The 21,559-nt window shown below is 41.8% G+C and overlaps 1 protein-coding gene across 1 annotated transcript in view; it reads right to left on the reverse strand.

Annotated features, from left to right (window-relative positions):
- Positions 1-14,744: 14,744 nt before the first annotated feature.
- The window catches only part of LOC126483923 (INO80 complex subunit C), a 66,661-nt gene continuing 59,846 nt past the window's right edge, over positions 14,745-21,559 (reverse strand). The window contains exon 5 of the mRNA XM_050107198.1: positions 14,745-14,969. Within this exon, the coding sequence (XP_049963155.1) occupies positions 14,838-14,969 (132 nt within the window). The 3' untranslated portion in view covers positions 14,745-14,837. The remainder of the gene's footprint in view (positions 14,970-21,559) is intronic.

Consider the following 21,559-nt stretch of genomic DNA (forward strand, 5'->3'; position numbering starts at 1 on the left):
ATCTATGATAAATTACTGCTAGAATGTTTCATTGTGAGATTGTAGTGCTGCTGTTCCATTTTCCATAATGCATGCTTCAGTCATTCAACTGATGCCTTATTGAGGATGCATTGTCCACCTGCAGTGCAGCTATTCCACATTCTGTAATTCACAGTGCTGTCAATCAACTGAATAATCAGTGGTCATACAGTCCAGATGTTTCGCTGTGTGGTTTTCACATCTTTGGAAACCAAATGAAAGACTTGCATGGACATCAGTTTGTCGTACAAGGAAGTGCATAGTGGGTGTGGTTGTGGTTCTGCCTGTGGCCTATGAGTTCGGGACTATTACATGGGCCCATTGTGGTGGTATTCAATATTTATTTGACTGCCCCCTATAGAATGCAAAATACAAATTCTCTGTGATGTTTGTTTAACTCAGAATTGGATTATAAATAATATTTCTAGTATGCTGGGCACAGCTGCTTCGCATGTCTACAACACGACTTTGTAAATGTCTCTGTGGCAAGGCCTCTTCGTAGCTCTATAAGTGGCTGTTTTCGCCTGCAGTCATTTGTGCTTCGTAGTTGAGAGCTGTCAAAAGTACTGCCAGGTGTCAAGGATTTTGTTAAGTCGACTCAACTGTAGGAATGTCTTAGTAGTAAAGACTAAACGTGTTAAAACGTCGTGCATGATGTGGCAGCGCATCATCAGAGATGCTGGAAATCTTGAAGATTATCTCGCAAGGAGCCAATCATCTTCACAGTCAACATCTACTACACGTAAATGGAATGGAGCTAACAATTCAAAGACCCTCCCAGTTGCACCATGGTTTCTCGTGGTTTCATGTACGAGGGCCGTTCAGAAAGTAACCTCCGGTTGATTTAAAAAAATACACCAAGTTAAATAAAAATATTTTAATATATACATCTTACAACTACATCTTTGCACTATTTTTCTACATAGTCTCCATTGCGATTGAGGCACTTATCGTATCTCTTCACAAGCTTTGAAATTCCTTCTGCATAAAAATCACCCGCTTGTGCCTGGAGCCAGCCTGTGACCGCATCTTTGAGCTCTTCGTCGTCATCAAATCGCTGTGACCCGAGCCATTTCTTCAAATGCATGAAGAGGTGATAATCACTTGGCGCCAGGTCTGGGCTGTAAGGTGGATGGTTGATAACGTCCCACTTGAATGACTCAAGAAGGGCCGTTGTTCTGCGAGCAGAGTGAGGACGGGCGTTATCGTGCAAAAAAACGATACCGGAAGTCAGCATACCACGACGTTTGTTCTGTATAGCCCGTCGTAACTTTTTTATTCTTTCACAGTACACGTCTTGATTAATGGTCGTACCACGTTCCGTGAATTCAACCAACAACACCCCTTTGGCACCCCAAAACACCGTTGCCATCAGTTTTCTGGCAGAAAAATCTTGCGAGGCTTTTCTTGGTTTGGTAGGCAAATTTGAATGTGCCCACATCTTTGATTGTTCTTTTGTCTCAGGGTTCACGTACTTAATCCAGGTTTCGTCACCAGTCACGATTCTGTTTAACAATGGTTCTCCTTCGTCCTCATAACGTGACAGAAAGTCTAATGCAGAGGCCATTCTTTGAGTTTTGTGGTGGTCGGTAAGAATTTTGGGCACCCATCGTGCACAGAACTTACGGTAACCCAATCTTGCTGTCACTATCTCGTACAAGAGAGTCTTAGAAATCTGTGGAAAACCAGTAGACAACTCCGACATTGAGAAACGTCAATTTTCACGAACCTTTGCATCAACTGTCTGAACGAGTTCGTCAGTCACCAATGATGGTCTACCACTCCTCTCTTCATCATGAACGTTTTCTCGTCCACTTTTAAATAAACGTACCCATTCACGGACAACTCCTTCACTCATAACTCTTGGTCCGTACACGGCACAAAGCTCACGATGAATAGCTGCTGCAGAATATCCTTTGGCTGTAAAAAACCTTATGACAGCACGCACTTCACATTTGGCGGGGTTTTCTATTGCAGCACACATTTCAAACTGCCACAAAAACTAAACTAGCGCAGGTACGACGTTCACTCGACCACGGCTTGATGCCGACTGACCTGTTGAGTGCGTGAACGCACAGATTGCGTCGCTACTCCCCCTACAACCCGCACTGTGACCAATCGGAGGTTACTTTCTGAACCGCCCTCGTACAATCCTTTGATATGATAAATCTGTTTATTATTCAGAAAGTGTTGAAGCAATTGCTGGCCTTGTGAAAACCTGCTGTCATTTACGCAATGGCACTTTGCTTTTGGAGATAACGTCTGATTTCCAAGCACAACAACTAGTTGCAGTTTTGCAGCTCCACGGCTGTCCTGTTCTTGTCGAGACCTGTCAAATGTGGAATTCTTCCCATGGTGTTACTTACACTAGGCTGCTCGATCCTGCGACCTAGGCAGAAATCCAAACATACCTCTCTGGTCAGGATGTCATTGCGGATGACGAAAAAGATAGGGCATACTTAGTGTCCACGTGCACTCTTTTTCTCACTTATCGCCCAGTGTCGTGGTAGCATCCCCGTTCCCTCCTCCAGGTGTGCACAAACCACCAAACTTTTGCCTCACAGGGCAAAGTCACTGGCTACACAACCGGCAGGCTGGGAAGGACAGAAGTAATACTCTTGCAAAGACTTCTTACGTCCCTCCAGCCAACAAACATCAAAGTCTTCCTCTGCCAAACAGGAAGGCTCCAAGAAATCAAACAAAGGCAACCGGTCTTCTCCTTTGTCAGCTCTGAGATCCTCTTTGATGGTGCTGCCCTGTGATACCCTCACCAGGCTGATTTCTGTGTTGCCAGTGCACACTGACTACAGTTTTTCTGCCCTGGAATCCACATGCTGACAGAAGGAGAATGCCAACGCCTCTGTATACCTCATGGAGCAGGATCCTCCAGCCTCTGTGCCCTGTGGCAGTGAGTCTTGAAAGGCTGGCATTTGGCAGCTGCTGAGTCCCTTCATTTTTTCCCTCCTTCCCTCTCCTCTAATGGAATGTTCGCGGCCTTCGATCCAATAAAGAGGACTAATGGCTGCTCTTGGAAATGCAGTGTCCACTTGTTCTCTGCCTCCAGGAAACAAAATAGCATCCTCACGACGGCTCTGAGCTCTCGCATTTCTACCTGTTCCGCTTTGACCTTCCACCGAGGACAGCATTCCATCTCATCGGGGAGTCATGTTAATCGTGCGGGATGACGTTCATAGCCCAACGCCTTGGGCCGGTATTTTGTGGAGATTTTTTACTTTTCCATTTTAACCGTCGTAGCAATATGACAAAGGATATTTAATCTTTAGTTCAGGACCTCTATTTCTCTCTGGTGTATTTTATGAACCTTTCTCAGAGTCCCAGTTTTTAAGTGGCATGGGGCATATGACCCTAGTTGTTTTTGCAGCCTAAAACAAAACAAATCATCTGATCACGACAGTTTACAAACTTTTCAAACCAAATACATGTATGAGCACTTGTATCTCTCTGCATCCAAAGTAAAACCACTTCTTGTTAAGTATTTCTTCAAACAGCCGCTACGGAACAGTTCAAATCATCTTACACCTATGTATGTGTCTTTGATGTTATTGTCGGTATTACCCACTGTGATATGTCTATTATTTTACTGGTGGTGTGTGATTTTTCTTTCAAGAAATATATTAGTACATAGTGCACAAAATGCCACAATTTTCTTCTTCTTATTGTCCATACTTTCTAATATATAAACTATTTTTGAGGTGTCAAATTGTACTACAATAAATAAAATGTCTATAAAACGCTGCACTGTACAATGTACTTGTGGTGAGACAGTCACAATTCCTGAAATCTGTCACCCGTGGCCTCTGGTACCACAGTCCTGTGTCTGTGAATATTCCACGAAAATCCGCCGCATTGCACCACTCAGATAGACCCGGCTTGGGGACAGATAGGCGAGACTAGATCCGACGGGCAAGGCCTTGCAGCTGCTGGGCTAGCGGCAAAACATGGTGGCGTGACTGCAAGCTGAGGGGAGTGGTAGGAAGAGAAGAAGTAGCAGGAACAAGGGAGCATGGAAGCGGCGCATGTACTCAGCTGCACTCAGCCAGTGACGATGCAGGACATCTCCATAATCAAACCATTTCATCTACTGAGACAAATATGAGACTCTTCCAGCATTTTTTTAAAATTTCCCTGATACATTTAAAATATCCTGATAGTCCCTGATTTCCAGAACTTGTGGCAACCCCGATAATACATTTTTTTCACATTCATTATTCACTCTCATAACTAAAGCACAGTTATAATAGTAATTAATAAATAGTTAGAAAATGAAACAATTGGAACTGCAAATAAAAATGACAGTATTTTGATTGCAGGCCAAATAGTGTCCGTTAGCTAGTGACCTCTACCAGATTGCACAGAAGCTACACACACTCGGACATCCAATGCTACCTGCCCTGCGTGACTCATACTGTGTGTCTGTTCACTGCTGTAACGATTTCAATAGGCACGATGTATGGCGCTAGGCCTGTGTCATTTCTCAATAAGGAACTTGAAACTCCCAGCACAGGGCACGAGCGTATAGAGGGTATATGCCAAGGTTTTTTTGATGGCTCACTTCTGAAGAAATTAAGACTATTGTCAAATAATCTTCACAAAACCCAAAGAAATTCTGGTCATATGTAAAGGCTTTTAGTGGCACCAAAGTTAGTGTCCAGTCCGTAGATGAGACAGGAACTGAAATTGAGGGTAGCAAAGCAAAAGTTGAAAGGCATAACTGTTTCCATAAGTTACTTTTTCTTTTATAAAAAAATAATGTTCATACCAACATGGATTCCGGGAACAGGAGATCCTGTGGAACTCAGCTCGCTTTGTTCCTCCATGAGATCCACAGTGCAGTGGACAACTGCGCTCAGGCTGATGCCGTGTTCCTTGACTTCAGTAAGGCATTTGACACCGTACCGCATTGCCGTTTAATGAAAAAAATATGAGATTATGGAGTATCGGAGCAGACCGGCAATTGGATTCAAGACTCTTACAGAGTACTCTGCAAGACTGAAATAGCTATGACATTATATCAGTTGGTGCTGGGAATGCTGTTCCAACTATTAGTGGGCAATATTTCCTACTGCAGTGATTGCATTCAGGACGTTTTGGTCACAGGGTAAAAGTATTTTGCAAAATGGATAGAGCCTGTCATGCATGATTTGAGCTTGTATTGCATAATTATGAAGGACCAGATTGGCGGGTGTGACTGACTAATGGAAATTGTGAAGGTGCTTGGAGCATCGTGGTTGACAGCCTAAGGTTCCAATTTTAAAGGTAAGCCCATTTGTGGAATACCATGTGCCACATAAGATTTTAGAAAGAGGATGTGTGACTGGAGTTTTGATAGGGCAAAGATGAGTTTATGGAACTAGCAGAAGCAGAATGAGCATGGATTCACGGTTGGAAGCCAAAAGGAGTGGATGAAAAAAGGGATGGAAACAAGAAGGTGTAAAGTTCATAGCTGAAGTGTTATAATGGAAATAAAAGATAGGTACTGTGTAGGGCCGATGTGGGAAGTTGGAAGAAAAATCAGAAAATTATATAAAGAAGCAGGAAGTAGTAGCTACACTCGTAAATATATATTCTAATTGGCTAACAGTCAAGTTCGGCAGCCCATACTGCTGGTGGAAAATAGTGTTAAAAGAGCACTGGAATGTTCAAAACGGGGCTCTCGTGGCAAGAGCAGATTATTTTAGAATGGCACTAATTAGCATAGTGGGCTGTAAGAACAGCATGCATACAGAGTATGCAACAGAGACACTGGAATGTGTTTTGAAGGCAGGCACTTGAGAGGAGGAGAACACACAAATTTATTTCAGAATAACAAATGAGTTGTAGGTAAGTAAAGAATGGCAGTAGTGTAGTAAAAGGGAGTGGGATGGAAGAAAGCTGAATTGGCTATGTACAACAATGGAAATTCTTGAATGGAATAATATATAAAATAAAGGCAACCATTCACTGAAAGCTGATTGATGTGTGGTATAAGGAAACATGCAAGAGAAAACAGAATACACACACATTTTTGAGCATTTGCTCTTTCTCTACCTAAAGTACACACACAGACACCCAAATGCACACACCTGCGGTGAGACTGAATGTTGTTTACTGATTACTGAGAGCAGTTAGCTGGGTACAGTGGAGGACAAAGGGAAGGATGCATTAGGCAAGGAGGAGCTAGCAACATAGTGTGAGGAGGGTCTACTTAGTGGTTTGCCACAGTTCGGCAGTGGCTGTTCAAGAGTGTAGATTTGCCTCCACCATATCCTGTGCTTTCCCAATCTTCCTGTCCTAAACCTCAGCTAACATGTTTCCAATTGTCTTGTCTTACCTATTCCTTATCTCTTCTGCCCACATCAATCCTACGTTCAGATTGTGTACTGTCTTCTCTTACCACTCTTCCTTCCCCTCCCATCCTCTCAGGTGGTCATTCCCTGCCTCTTTCTCCCCCCCCCCCCCCTTCCCGCCTGACACTCTTACCACTCCGCTTCCCTCTTCGTCTCCGCTTCCCTCTTTCCTCTCTCCATCTCTTATATGTTTTACCCATTGAAATCCTTTTGTCTTGTGCAGCATCCGTGTCATTTGTTGAAAGACCTGCCTCCCACTAACCCACTACCCCTCTTTGCCTCATGCATTCTTCCTTTATCCCTCCATAACTCCATGTACCCTGGCAACTGCTCTCAAAAATTGATAATCAGCAGACAGTCTCACTGCGACCACAGGTATGTGCATTCGGTTTTCTGTGTGGGGGTGTGTGTGATTATGTGTCCTTTTGATAGAGAAAGAGCAAGAGCTCAAAAGGTAGTATGAATACTGTTTTCAGTTGTATGTTTCTACGTGCCACACATCGGTATGCTGTAGGTGAGTGGTTGCCTGGCTTTTTATTTTATGAAGTTATGATAATCAGATGTTTGAATCCCGTGTAGCTCGGGTTTAACACTGTTCCACAGGACACAATGGTTTTAGAAGCTGAGACTACTCCTTAACATCATCTGCAGCCAGACAGTGTAACACTGCCACACAAACATTTGTTTATGTATTAAATTTTACCAGTTGTGGACAATGTGTATACATCACTCTAGTATTGAAATTGAAGGATTGAGCGGGAGAGAGAAAGAGTGGGGGGGGACACCCGGCTGTGGAGAGTCGCTGAAATAAAGCTTCTGCAATTGCCACGACTGAATCTGTATGATCATTCCATTTCATATCCCTACAAAGTGTTACACCCAGGTATTTGTATGAATTGGCCAATTCTAGCACTGATATTATAGTCATAGGATACTACATGTATTGTTTTGTGAAGTGCACAAATTTACATTTATGAACATTTAGAGCAAGTTGCCAATGTTTAAAACACATTGAAATCTTATAAAGATCTGACTGAATATTTATGCAGCTTCTTTCAGGTAATTCTTCATTATAGACAACTTCTTCATCTAAAAAAAGCCTGGTTTTACTATTGTCTGCAAGGTCATTAATATACCACATGAACAGCAAGAGGGTCTCGACCCATTTCCCTGGGGCACTTCCACATCTAATGATGACTCTCCATCCAAGATAACATGTTGTATCCTCCCTATCAAAAAGTCCTCAATCCAATCACAAATTTCACTTGATATCCCATATGATCATACTTTTGACAATATGTGTAGGTATGCTACGGGGTCATATGCGTTTTGGAAATCAAGAAACACTGCATCTATCTTGTTTCTTGATCCAAAGCTTTCAGCGTGTCATGTGAGAAAAGTGTGAATTGTGTTTCACATGACTGATGTTTTTGAAATACATGGTGGTTGGCGTTGAGGAGGTCATTCTGTTCAAGGTACCTCATTATATTTTAGCTCAGAACATGTTCTAAGATTCTTCAACAAATTGGATGGTAGTTTCACATATCACTTCTACTACCCTTCTTGTAGATGTGTCTGATCTGTGCCATTTTCCAAGAACTGGGCATGGCTTTTGTTCGAGGGATGCACAACAGATTATAGTTAGAAGAGGGGTTAACTCAGCTGCAATTAAATACAGGACCTGACTGGGATTCCATCAGTGCCTGGAGCTTTGTTCAATTTTAACAATTTCAGCTGTTTCTCAACAACACTAAGACATGAATATTGATTTCATTCATCTTTTCAGTGATACGAGGATTAAATTGGGGCAATTCTCCTGGATTTTCCTCTGTAAAGGAACATTTGAAAATGGAGTTAAGCATTGCAGCTTTTCCTTGCTACCCTAAATTTCAGTTCCTGTCTCATTCACTAGGGACTGGACACTAACTTTGCTGTCACCAACAAGCTTTACATACGACCAAAATTTCTTTGGATTTTTCGAAATGTCATTTGACAATATTCCGCTATGCTAGTCATTGAAAGCATCATGCATTGCTCTCTTGACAGCCAAATGTGTTTCATTCAGCATCTCTCTATCTGTTGCCCTATGCTTTGTTTTAAGTGTGTTATGCAGTAATCTCAGTTTCTATAGAAGTGAGTGTATACCATGGAGGTTCCCTCCCGTTATGAACTATTCTACTGGGTACACATCTTTCCGGTGTGTGGTCAACTATTCTTTTAAACTTGGGCCAGGGTTCCTCTACATGCTCCTGAGCTGTGAGGAAAGTTTCAAGTTCCTCATTGAGCCATAACACTACTGATTTGTTGTCTAGTTTACTGAATGTATGCGTATGTCAGTTGTCCTTTGTACTTTGTAAACATTGTTGCCATAACTGCGTCATGGTCACTGGTACTGGTTTCGATGTGGACCTCCTCAAAAAGTCTACTTGTTGCCATCAGATCCAATATACTTCTATCATGAGTGGGATTCCTCACTAACTGTTCTACATACTTTTCAGAGAAGGCATTTAGTAAAGTTTTACAGGATGCCTTATCACACTCACCACTAACAAAATTGTAATTTTCCCAATTAATTGTGGATGATTAAAGTCTCCACTGATGACTACAGTATGGTTGTTACATCTCGGTGGTCGTTTACAGAATGCCAAGTTAACTATAGAAGAACGACGTCCGCTTATTCTAGATGGAAACCATAATTTCAAAAACCTTTTAATCGTACACACATTCCTTTGCAGCATCTTGGAGTTAAATTGTACTTTCGGAGATCTGCACCTCCTTTTGGATATCACACACCCACCATACGATAAAGATCATTCACTGCTGGCTCCCATGTACAAAAGTGCACAGCGTCATCGGTCTAGATATGGAAACTCCACTATCAGCTGACTGGGTAACACAACATAGATCTTTCCAAGCAACCAGTGTCGATTCTGCAGGACCTTTATACACCGAAGTAGGAAATACCTGTGCTAAATGCTATGACACAGTGTTTACCTGCACTATGATTAGGGCAGTCCACCTACAGCTAGTCCATAGCTCATTAACAGACCAATTCTTATTGGCACTACAAAGATTTCTTCATCGACACAGCATTCCAAACACCACAAAAATAACGGAAGTGTGGCCAATACCTGCAGATAATACTCACCAATAACTTGCTCAACAATGTATAACTTGAAAATTTATAGTTCTATGTATGGCTCTTGGTGGGGAGGATACTGGGAGAGATTGGTCGGTTACAAACTACTCATGAATACTGAAGCACTTTTTACCTAAAGGCCCCTTCCTCAAACTGAGGATGAAATACTTGCTCCAGCTAACTTCCTCGTGTGGGAGAAATTTATGGTATTACTCACTGGATCTGAGTCACTGACCACAGCAGACCTGATGAGAGATTTCAAACTCCATGAAAAAACAGCAGCAGCTTTCTGGAAATGCTGGAGTAAGGGAGAACGTACCTCTCCGGGGGACACCACCATGACGAAGCACTGTTCGTGCAGATGGAGAGGCTTGTGTATCCACGTGAAGCTGAGGGCTATGCCGAAGGTAGAGTACCTACTGCCAGAAAGGCCTCAGCCGATGGATCAGACTAAGAGTGTCCCACAACGTCCCATCTTCCTCATCCACTCCTAGTCCTACCCAACTCCCTTTCCCAACCCAAGGTGTGATGCAATCCATGTCGAGGGGCGCGTGGCACCTGGGAAGATGTGTTGCGAACGGAGCCTCAGGGATGCCAGGTGACCTCCCTGAGCAAGTACCCTTACACCGCATGGCGTATTTGTGGTGTGGAGTGTGTAGATCCCCAAGTCTCATGGGACCAATATGGACACAATTAAAGAAAATAAAGAAAAACGAACTGAGGGGGAAACTGAGACCTCAGACACCCAAACATCGGGGTCAGGAGGGATGGAAGCAATTCCCATTACTGAATCAGGGTCTAGACCTGAGCCACAAGTGGGAACTGTAACCGAGAAGTTGGACCAGATCAAGATTAAAGCCTTGTCTGGGTCCCAGAGGAGGAAACTATTCAGGGAACAGAAAGGAAGGGAAAGAATGGCTTCCTAAAGACAGGTGGAGAGAATTAAAGGGACTTGAACCCGAAACCCCCAAGGAAAAACTATCTCAGGTTGATGGGGATACCAGACCCCCACAACGTCGAAGACAGGTAGCAAGAGGATAAGGGAGGAATCTGACTCCCTCCTCCCTGGATAAGCGACCCAGAAAAAACCGAGGCAAGAAATAGGGAAACAGACCTATGGTACTGCAGTCTTGGTTTTTAAGATGGCAGTTATCCAGGAAGGCTATCCACTGGTGGCCATCACCTCGCAGCAGGAGGAATCTGTACAGTGGCCCTCTTTGACACAGGACCAGGACCCAACTTCAGGAGAGTCTTTCTAGATTGTGGTGCCCTCATTTTTGTCTGTGAGGAGGTGCACATGAAGGAATGGCTTAAGGACAAGGTGCCCATGATATCCCCGTGCCCATGGAAAGATGCGAAGCTGTTGGTCAAGACGACAGCAGAACTTCTTAAGACTGCAAAGGTACCAATATGGGTACCAAAGATCCTTAAGGATGTCTCTCCTAAGACTGTTTGAGAAAATAGGGGCTCAGAACCCAAAATTCTTAACAGAAGGCTGGAGAGTGATCAACCGGAAGGTTGTACTGGAAGGACAAACCCTGGTGGTCAAGGTTGGAGAGAAGTCCCTGAAGGTGATGCGAGAGCAGGACCTGAAATTGTTTCTAGGGCTCTTGCAGGTCACCGTCAGTGTTCTCAAAGACCTCAAAGGCAATGATGGCAGCAAGACATAGACTGGAGGTGCTGCAGATTAATCTGCAGCACAGTAAACGGGCCTCTGCTGCCTTGAGCCGCTGCCTGGGGAGGCAGGAAGTGGATGTGGCCCTGACGCAAGAACCCTACTTATATAAAGAGGGCATATCGGGCCTCGTTGGCACTGGAGGTAAGCTGATTTATGCTAGAAATCTAAGAAACTCCAGAACATGCATCTATGTAAGAAATTGAACTTCTTTCATGGCAATGATGGATTTCAGCTCCAGACAGACCATGACCTACAGGAATCCCAGGAAAACAGACTGGGAGACATGTAGGAGGGGTCTTGACTTAGGCTATCAGAAATTAAAACTTTGATAAGGAATCCAGTAGAGTTTGAGAAAGTAGCAGAGGCTGTTATCTCTGCCATAGTGACCTCATATCAGGACAACTGCACAATCACCAAGAAGTGCACAAATAGGAGTGTGCCTTGGTAGAATAATAACTTGGAAATTCAACGAATACAGGTACGAAGACTGTTTAACATTACGAGATGTACAGGACAATGGGCAAAATATCGTGAGGCCCTTGTCAACTATAATCAGACAAGAAAAGAAGACATCCTGGAAGGCATTCTGTGAGAAAGTGGAGAGCACGGCAGCTCAAGCCAGACTTCACAGATTCCTCACTAGAGTACCAGTCAATCTATGAGGTATGTTGGGGAAGGAGGATGGGGGATATACAAAGACAGCACATGAGACACTGGAACTGTTCTTCAAAACTCACTTTCCTCAATATGCTCTGCCGGAAAACACAGACCAGAATGTGATCCCAGAGAGACAATGGCTCTCGGACACTCGAAGAGAGGACTGGGAATCGGTCAAGGAGTGTGTGGACTTTAATAAAATCCAATGGGCGGTGGAAACATTCCAACTGTTCAAGTCACCTTGCCGGATGGAATTTTTCCAGCTCTACTGCAACAGACAGGAGAGAATCTTGTAAGAGTTCTATGCAGGTTATTCAGGGTTAGCCTAGCAGTAGGCATCATTCCCAATGCTTGGAGGGCAGTGAAGGTTGTCTTCATTTCAAAGCCAGGGAGAATTGATCATATCAAGACCAAGGATATGAGACCAATCAGTCTGTCCTCCTCCATTCTCAAAACATTGGAAAAACTGGTTAATGTAATTAGGGCCCCTCTTCATTCAAACCAATACGCTTATTGGCCAGGTAAATCACGCGAGACAGTTCTCCAACAACTCATTTGGAAGGTGGAGAAAGCACTTCACTTCCAAGAAATAGCCCTCTGCATCTTCCTGGATATCAAGGGGGCCTTCAATAACCCAACCTTCGATTCCATGGTAAGGGCAGCAGAGGTGCATGACCTAGGGACCACAATATGTAGGTGGACCAGGGACATGCTTACTGGAAGGAAGGTAGAGGCTACCATGATGAATGAAAAGATGGTAATTAACACCACTAGAGGCTGCTCACAAGGGGGATTCTGTCCCCTTTATTGTGGAATCTAGTGGTGAACGAACTCATTGACGAACTAAATTCCTGAAAATGCTTCTGCTAAAAATACGCAGATGACCTTGTAATAGTAATACTTGGCAAATTTATTGACACAGTTAGAAATATGGCACAAGGAGGATTGGACATTGTGCAAAATTGGTGCATTAAACAGTATCTGACAGTTAATCCTAAGAAGACTGTTGTGGTGCCATTTACGAAGAGGCATATCCAACACTCAAGTTGGAATCTAAAGCTCTTCAATGAAACTCTACCTGTGAAGGGGATAGTGAAATATCTAGGGGTAACCTTAGATAAGAAACTAACGTAGACCCCTCACATTAAGAGTATTTTCTCCAAGGCAAAAAGTACTCTAGTAAGTACCAGAAGTGTTTTTGATAAAAACTGGGGCCCAAGACCCAGAGGTACGCACTGGATATACACCACAGTGGTTAGACCTAGGATTTCCTATGGGGCCGTAGTGTGGTGGAAGAAGGTAGAACAGCAGGTGGCAGCTAAGGAGCTTGCTAAGGTGCCGAGACTGGCCTGCTTAGCCATAACAGGCGGAATTAGCAGCACACCAACGACTGGTATGGAAGCCATGCTGGACATGCCTCCACTACACCTTTGGGTCAAGATGGAGGCAGCAGCTGGGGCATACAGACTTAGAACTGGCAAAAACTGGATCTCACCGGGATATCTAGAATCACACACTAACAATAGTGAGTGAGGTAAACATAGGAGTGGCTGGGGAAATGCCTGCCGACTATATAGTAACTCCCAACTGCTTCAACAAGCCTTACAATATACCAATTAGAAGCAGGGAGCAGTGGGAAAAAACAGTTAGACACTGTACAAGGGACACTGTTTGGTTCACTGATGGGTCGAAATCAGACCGAGTCGTTGGGGCCCGTAACATCTACATCTATTCAGACAGCCAGGCAGCCCTGAAATCACTGGCAGCTCCTGCAACAAGATCTAAGAATGTTGCAGATTGTCACAGGGCTCTGGTGGAGTTAGGGGGAAGCAACAGGGTAAACCTAGTGCACGTTCCTGGCCACTCAGGGATCTGTGGCCATGAACAAGCTGACAGATTGGCCAGGATGGGGGCAATGACTCCATTTATTGGACCCGTCCGACAATCACCAAGGCTATGATCAAACTAGAACTACGGAACTGGCTCAGGAAACTGCACGTAGAATATTGGACCGACGTCTATAAACAAAAACATGGTAAGGTAATGATGCCCAAACCATGTTTTAAAAGATCTCTAGCCCTGGAATTGAACAGGAAGGAGATCAGACTCATGACTGGACTGATGACCAGCTATAGGAATTTCAAAAAACACCTACACACAATGGGAATAATGGAAGAAGACCCTAAATGTAGGATCTGTGATGAGGGTGAAGAAACTGCATACCTAATCTAGTTTCGGTGCGGGCAGTGGCAGGTTAGACCTAAGCTGTTTTAGCTTCCCTGTCAAAATCAAATCAAATCAAAAGGGAGAATGTATGCTCTAGTGTAGCTTCCACCAAGTTAAACACTAAAATGGAGGAACAGTGAGACTCCAAGTCGATGATATCGTATCCTAAGGAGAACAAATTCTTCCACAGCACCTGCGGAAGAGGGCAAAAGAGTACAGGAGCTGAAAGAAGGCAGAGATGGAATCCCAGATGTAACCACAGATGAAAGCCACTCAAGAGACGTGTCCAGCTGGTCATGGCTGTGAAGGTAGAGAAGTGTGGGGAGGAATGTGAAGAATTTCTGTAATGCTGCTTCAGCATTGCATTATATCTATGACTTGTTAATGATATGTTACGTAATCTCTGCAATATTGGTTGCCTGTGTTTGATGTTTAAAATTCATTCTCCAATTTTTCCCCAACAAAGGCTATTTTCTCCAATGAATGTCCACACTATCTCCAGAATTCCACAGTCTGAAGAAAATTGTCTGCTCCAGATGTTACTGTTCAGTATAAGTTAAGGTTCCTCTTGAACACAAATATTACTAGTATGCATCCTAGCTTTCACTAACAATAAGCGTATTGATATTAAATGGTATATTCTGACATTAGAAAGGGAAACAGAGAAAGAAACGCTAACCAGTTTTTCAGATTTTAATATAAAAATAATACATTTTTAAAAGAAAACTTGATTAAACTAGAGCTTATATTTTGATGCTTGAGTCCAATGTTCCTATCCCATTGGATTATTTGCTCTGCGCAATGAAAGGTATCCTGCTGTTATGTCCATTGGTAAACTGCGTATAGTTGAAAACTCTTCTGCATTGGCATACAGCAACTTTGTCTGTGGGTCTTTGTATTTCGCCTGCAAAACAAAAAAGTATGTTCAAAAAACGTAAATGTGTTTGTTCTTGTTTAAATGTGTGATAGTGCCTGGATCATAAAATGTTCATGTGATACAAGGAATAAAGAAATCTCAGCAGTGGTTTAAAAGAAGAATTAAATACTAAGGCACATAAAACCTACATCCTGTGCTTAATAATTTGCCAGTTTGTGTGTGGAATTCTGCAGTGAGATGGAATTAAACATTCACATTGAGTATAATAAATGCAAAAAGTTATTTCGGGTGTTTACTCACTGTGTTATTAGCCCGTAGGGAAGAATAATCAAAGCAAATCTATGTTACAGCATACGCAAAAGTATGTGTAGTAAACTGACACTGAGTGCAAACTGGCATGTAACTGCCCATGCGAACCCCCACGCAAATCCAGTAAATTTGTTTATATTTCCGTCAATGCAGGAAAGAAAATTACTGCAATATTTTATGAACTTTTGAGAATGTAACAAGATAACTGTACTTCCGCAAACTAAAGATAAATGTGATCAAGATAGTGTTAATAAAATAAACAATTTACATTAATAATAGTTTTTTTTCTCTAATGTAAACAGTACCAAGAGCAGTTAAAAATGAATTACGTGAATAAATGCATATTAAGTCTGAAAGTTCATAGTTAATTTTTGGATTTTTTTTTTCCACTGTCTTCCTCGACACTAAGGAAAATATTATGGAAGTAGAAAACACACACATGTTCAGATGAACACAACTCACAAACACAGGACTGTGTATGTGAGTTGTGTTTGTGTGAATTTGTTTGTGTTTTCCACTTCACAAGGAGGCCTTTTGGCCCAAAAGCTAAAATGTATAGCAGTCTTTTCATTGTGCTGGTCTGTGACTCAACATCTCTATACTCTGAGCACCAATCTATCGTCTACATAATATTGTTGTTATTCATTTCTGGACTTTCCACTGCAATGAAGAAACAATTTTATATCATTACACTCTTTTATCGAATGTATATTCTCACACTAAGAAAAAGAGATGAGAGCAGACTAATATAACACTTTGGCAGTAAGAGCCGCTATCTGTTATCAAAAGAAAATTGAAATACTGATTAATGTCGAATATAATATCTTTTCTAACTTATTACAAGCTAAGATGATTAAAATAATGGAAAACCATATAGAAACACATTATCTATGCAACGAGCTAAAGGTGAGGCAAAAAGGAAAACTTTTGAATCTTTCACTTAGATCAGATTATCTACATCTACATACATAGTCTGCAAGCCACTTTACAGCTCATGGCAAGGCGCTCTTTGCACCATTGCTAGAAATTCTCTTTTGTCCTGTAAACATATACAATGCTGACAGGTCACTAACAACAGATCTTGGGTGTTACATAGATATGTTGTATTGAATCCAAACTCTCTGTTATGTGTTTCGAGCATGGTCCATTATCAGACAATCTGTTAAAAATATACGCATCGTGAGCACAAAAATACTTTATGACCAAAACAGTGAAGCAAAACAAGTGATAGACAAATTTACAGAATTCACACCAGTGTACATAGTGAGAAGATTGCATAAGTACTGACATATAGTGCACAAGATTTCACAGAGAAACAGTCAAGTGCAATGGTTGAATATGAAAACTAAAGTGAACAAATCATGCTGACCAGAGTGAAGTAAACTAAAAGCCCACCAGATGGCAGGCCAAACTTAGCATTCCAAACAATGTCAACTACAAAAGAAATTACAGAATGTAACAAAAAATCTACAGTTAGCCGTGTGTAACAACAAATACCATCAAAAATCACAGTATTATTGGGAACAACCCATATTGTACAGTAAAATACTTTAAAATACATATTTATTAAATGGCAATAATAAATCATTTCAGTAGTTTGTACAAACTACATGATTTAACCTTGATTGAAGGATACAAGGTATGGGGGGAAGATGATATTCTACAAAAATTTTTATTATTCTGCAAGTACAGGAATTCAAAACTAAAGTCACATAAAAAACCACAGGAACAAATCATGAAACCATTCATACAAAAGCTGCTACACAACAGCATGTCGCACTCATTTTTAAGACTGAAAAAACAAAATACATTCCACACAATAACTGAAACTCAGTGGGACATCCTTGCTTATTAAATCAGTATGAACACAAATTATGAGGCCACCAATTAAAAATTACAAGCAAACTATGAAATCTTTACTAAGAAAACACCAAAAAACTGTCACAGGAGGAGCGTGCTGCGCTCAAAGTGGCGATACCTAGACAAAATTTATATTTGTACATATACTATAAACTTTCATCAGTTTCAATTATTGTGTGAAATATATTTTTGTTTTCCATTCTTAAAAAGGAGTGAGAAGACTGCTTCTATGCTGTCCTGGGTGCAGCATGCTGTTGTGTAGCAGCTTTTTTACGAATGGTTTTATGATTTATTCCTATGGTTTTATTATATGACTTTAATTTCGAATTCCTGTACTTGCAGAAAAATAAAAATTTTTGTAGAATATCCTGTTCCCTCCATACCTTGTATCATTCAATCAAGGTTGAATCACATAGTCTGTATAAACCAATGCAATGATTTGTTATTGCCATTTAATAAATATGTATTTTAAGGTACTTTACTGTACAATATGGGTTGTTCCCATTAATACTGTGATTTTTTATGATATTTGTTGTTACACATGGCTAACTGTAGCCTTTTTGTTACATTCTGTAATTTCTTTTGTAGTTGACATTGTTTGGAATGCTATGTTCAGTCTGCCATCTGGTAGGCTTTTAGTTTGCTTCACTCTGGTCAACATGATTTGTTCACTTTTGTTTTCATATTCAACCATTACACTTGACTGTTTCTCTGTGAAATCTTGTACACTATATGTTAGTGCTTATGCAATTTTCTTATTATGTACACTGGTGTGTATTCTGCAAATTCGTCTGTCACTTGGTTTGTCTTACTGTGTTGGTCATAAAGTATTTTTTTATGTTCATGATGTTTGCATTTTGTAACAGATTGTCCGATAATGGGCCATGCTCAAAACACGTAATAGAGACTTTGGATTCAATCCAACATTGTGGACCCCCTCCCCCCCACCCGCAAGATCTGTTATTAGTGACCAATCGGCATTATACATGTTTATTGGGTTACTCATAATGGCCACATACATCATGCATGACTTCAAGTCACAATTGCAATTCTGTTTTACATTCCACTCATAAATGTAGCAAGGTGGAAAAAGACTCCTTCGTGCCTTTATATGAACTTTAATCTCCTTATTGTGTTCTGAAGTGAAATGAACACTGGAGGCATTAGAACTGTTCTGCAGCCTGTTGAAAATACTAGTTTGCTAAACTTCCTCTTCCACAAAATCACCATCATCTCCTATCCTAAGTTTCTCACCTCCACCCACAAAGGAACATTTTGGTAGCCTCTTGAACCGACAGAACTGGGTGGTAACAAATCTAGAAACACACCTCAAAATTGCTTTAACGTCTTTCTTAAATTAAATCCGTTTGGGATCCTAAACAGTAGTGTTCAGAAATTGGTTGCATAAGCGCTGTGTAGGCAGTCTCCTGTGTAAAAACACTGTATTTTACAAAAACTCTTTCAATAAACTGTAACTGGCCCTTCACCTTTCTCTACAACTGGCATTTTGAGTTCATTTCATTTCATGTTTTTCTTAATGTGGCACCAAATATTTAATCAATGTGACTGAGTGAAGCAGCATATCACTAATCCTAACGTTTCTGAACATACATGATAGTCTCTTGTCCACCAGTATTAACTAACTTGTGTTTAGTGCAAGCTACCTTTGCTGCACATTCTATGTGACAGATTAAATTTACATGCGTAATAGTAGTAGTCCATCTTCATTTCCAGGGGCACTCTTAACATTAACTTTGTCTCTGATAAACACTCAATGCCTAGGACAATGTAATCGGCCCTATTAACCAAAATATCATCAAGCAAGCCACATATTTGAGAGACCACCCTATATGCCTAGACCTTTGTCAACAGTCAGTCAACAGAGTGCTTTCCGGAAATGTGCACAGAGTCCGCCTGTTGGCTTTCATCCATTGTTCACAGAAAATCATGTGTGGAAAGATGGGAGAAGGGGTGCTCCCATGGCTGTACGACTGATCTGTTTGTAAGTCCGGCCCTCAAATGTGAAGTAATTGATGGAAAGAATAAAGTTGCTAAAGGTGAGCAAGAATGATGTCATAAGTTTGGAATCAGGTGTACAATGTCTGAGAAAATGTTCATCAGCAGACAGACCACGTACATGGGTACTGTTGGTACAGAGGGAGATGGCATCAGTGGTGACAAGCAAGGTGTGTGGTAGGAGTGAGGCAGGCAAAATTTCAGACGATGTAGGAAATGGTTGGTATCTTTGATATAGGAGGAAAGTCTTTGTACTATAAGTGGCAGGTGTTGATCAACTAAGGCAGGTATACGTTCGGCGGGTGCGTTGAAGCCAGCAACTATATAATGCCCAGGATGACTAGGTTTGTCGATTTTAGGTTGAAGATAAATGGTGGTTGGGGGTGGGGGTGGTTTGGGTGGGGTGAGAAGTTCTATGAACTGAGGTGTAAGTCCTTGTAAGGGGTAGAGGTTCTTATAAGGGACTGCAGTTTAGTTTGAATCACAGGATTGGGATCTTGATGGCAAATGCTGTATGTAGAGGTGTCAGACAGCTGGCATAGACCTTCACTAACATACTACTGTTGGTCAAGTACCTCAGTGGTAGATCCTTTGTCTGCTGAGAACATAGGGCCTGGAGTTCTGCAGAGGACAGGTTAGGGTCATGTTGTACGGACCCGAGAAAGGTTTGTGCAGCAATGCTGGATGTGAGGATTTCTTGGAAGACTTTTAAGGATTGATTTTGAAGTAGTGGTGGTGTGTCAAGTTGCGATCATGGTCAGAACTGTTCAAGGCAGGGTTAAATGTCAGGTTTGCTGATGGCATGGTTTTGGGATTCGGTTGCAAAGTGATATTGCCTGTTGAATTGTCTGAAATCTATGCCTGTTCCACTCCTACCACACACCTTGCTTGTCACCACTGATGCCATCTCCGTTTATAACAAATACCCCATGTACATTGTCTGTCTGCTGCTGAACATATTCTCAGTCAATGCCCACCCCATTCCAAACTGATAACATCCTTCTTAATCAACTTTATAATTTCCAATAACTACTTCAAATTTTAGAGGCAGACATACAAACAGATCAGGTGTATGGCTGTGGGAACCAGGATGGCTCCTTCCTATGCCAACCTTTTCGTAGGTCACTTGGAGGGGGCTTTCCTGGGATCCATAATCCCTAAGCCCCTGGTTTGATTTAGGTACACTGATGACAGCTTTGCCATATGGACTCATGGTGTGGCTGACCTGTTGAAATTCCTGGAATCCGTAAAACCCTTCTCCCAATTAAACTCCACAATGTCCTATTTCGAATACAATGCCACTTTCCTTGATGTTGATCTCATCCTCACTGAAGGCCAGCTACACACTTCTGTCCACATTAAACCTACTAACATACAACAGTACATACATTCTGACTGTTGCCATACTTTCCATGTCAAACATTCCCTCCCATACAGCCTTGGCATTTGAGACATACGGATTTGTTTGGATTCAGAATCTTTACAGCAATACACCTCAGCATTCACTGGATGTGATTATTCCAACAGCCTAGTTCACAAGAAGGTTTCCTAGGCCATGACATCTAATCCTGGTACTGCTGATCTCCCCCCCCCCCCCCCCCTAAAAATAGCTTCAGAGCACATCACTTCTCACTCAGTATTATTCTGGTCTTGAAAGTATTAATCAGCTTCTTCGACAAGGCCATGACTTCCTAAAATCATGCCCTGAAATGAGAACCATTCTGTCCGAGATTTTGCCGACCGCACGTAGAATAGCTTTTCAGCACCCTCCCAATCTCCACAACATCGTTGTCAGACCCTATGCTCCTTCTGCATGCATCTCCCTACCCTATGACTCATACTCCTGTGACTGTCCCCACTGCAAGTCTTGTCCTATGCACCCTCCTACCACCATATATTCCAGCCCTGTAACTGGCAAAACATATACTATCAAAGGGAGAGCCATCTATGAAATGACACGTCATATACCAGCCGTTATGAAACACTGTTCGGCCTTTTACATCAGCATGACTACAAACCAGTTATCAGTCAGGATGAATGGGCATAGGCAGAGGGTGTATACCAACAACACACAATAACTTGTTTCAGAGCATGCTCTACAATATGACAGTCATGACCTCAGTGCCAGTTTCACCATTCACGTCATCTGGATTCTTTCCCCAGACACCAATTTCTCAGAAATCTTTAGGTAGGAAACAATGCTACATCATGTCCTTGGTTCTCGCCACCCACTTGGCCTTAATTTATGTTAATTCCTCCTGTCTCAAAATTTCTTCACAATAAATACTCCTTCCTTCATTCCATTTCAGTTTTCTACTACTTTCATTTTCTAACCTGTCTATTTTTCCCTGTTCCCCCTCCCACCTCTGTTACATACAATGCACTTAGCTTTTCCCTCTTATTCACTTGCGCATGATGATTTAGTAGTAATC

This window comes from Schistocerca serialis, chromosome 6, assembly GCF_023864345.2.
Source record: "Schistocerca serialis cubense isolate TAMUIC-IGC-003099 chromosome 6, iqSchSeri2.2, whole genome shotgun sequence".
In the NCBI taxonomy this organism is placed as follows: domain Eukaryota; kingdom Metazoa; phylum Arthropoda; class Insecta; order Orthoptera; family Acrididae; genus Schistocerca; species Schistocerca serialis.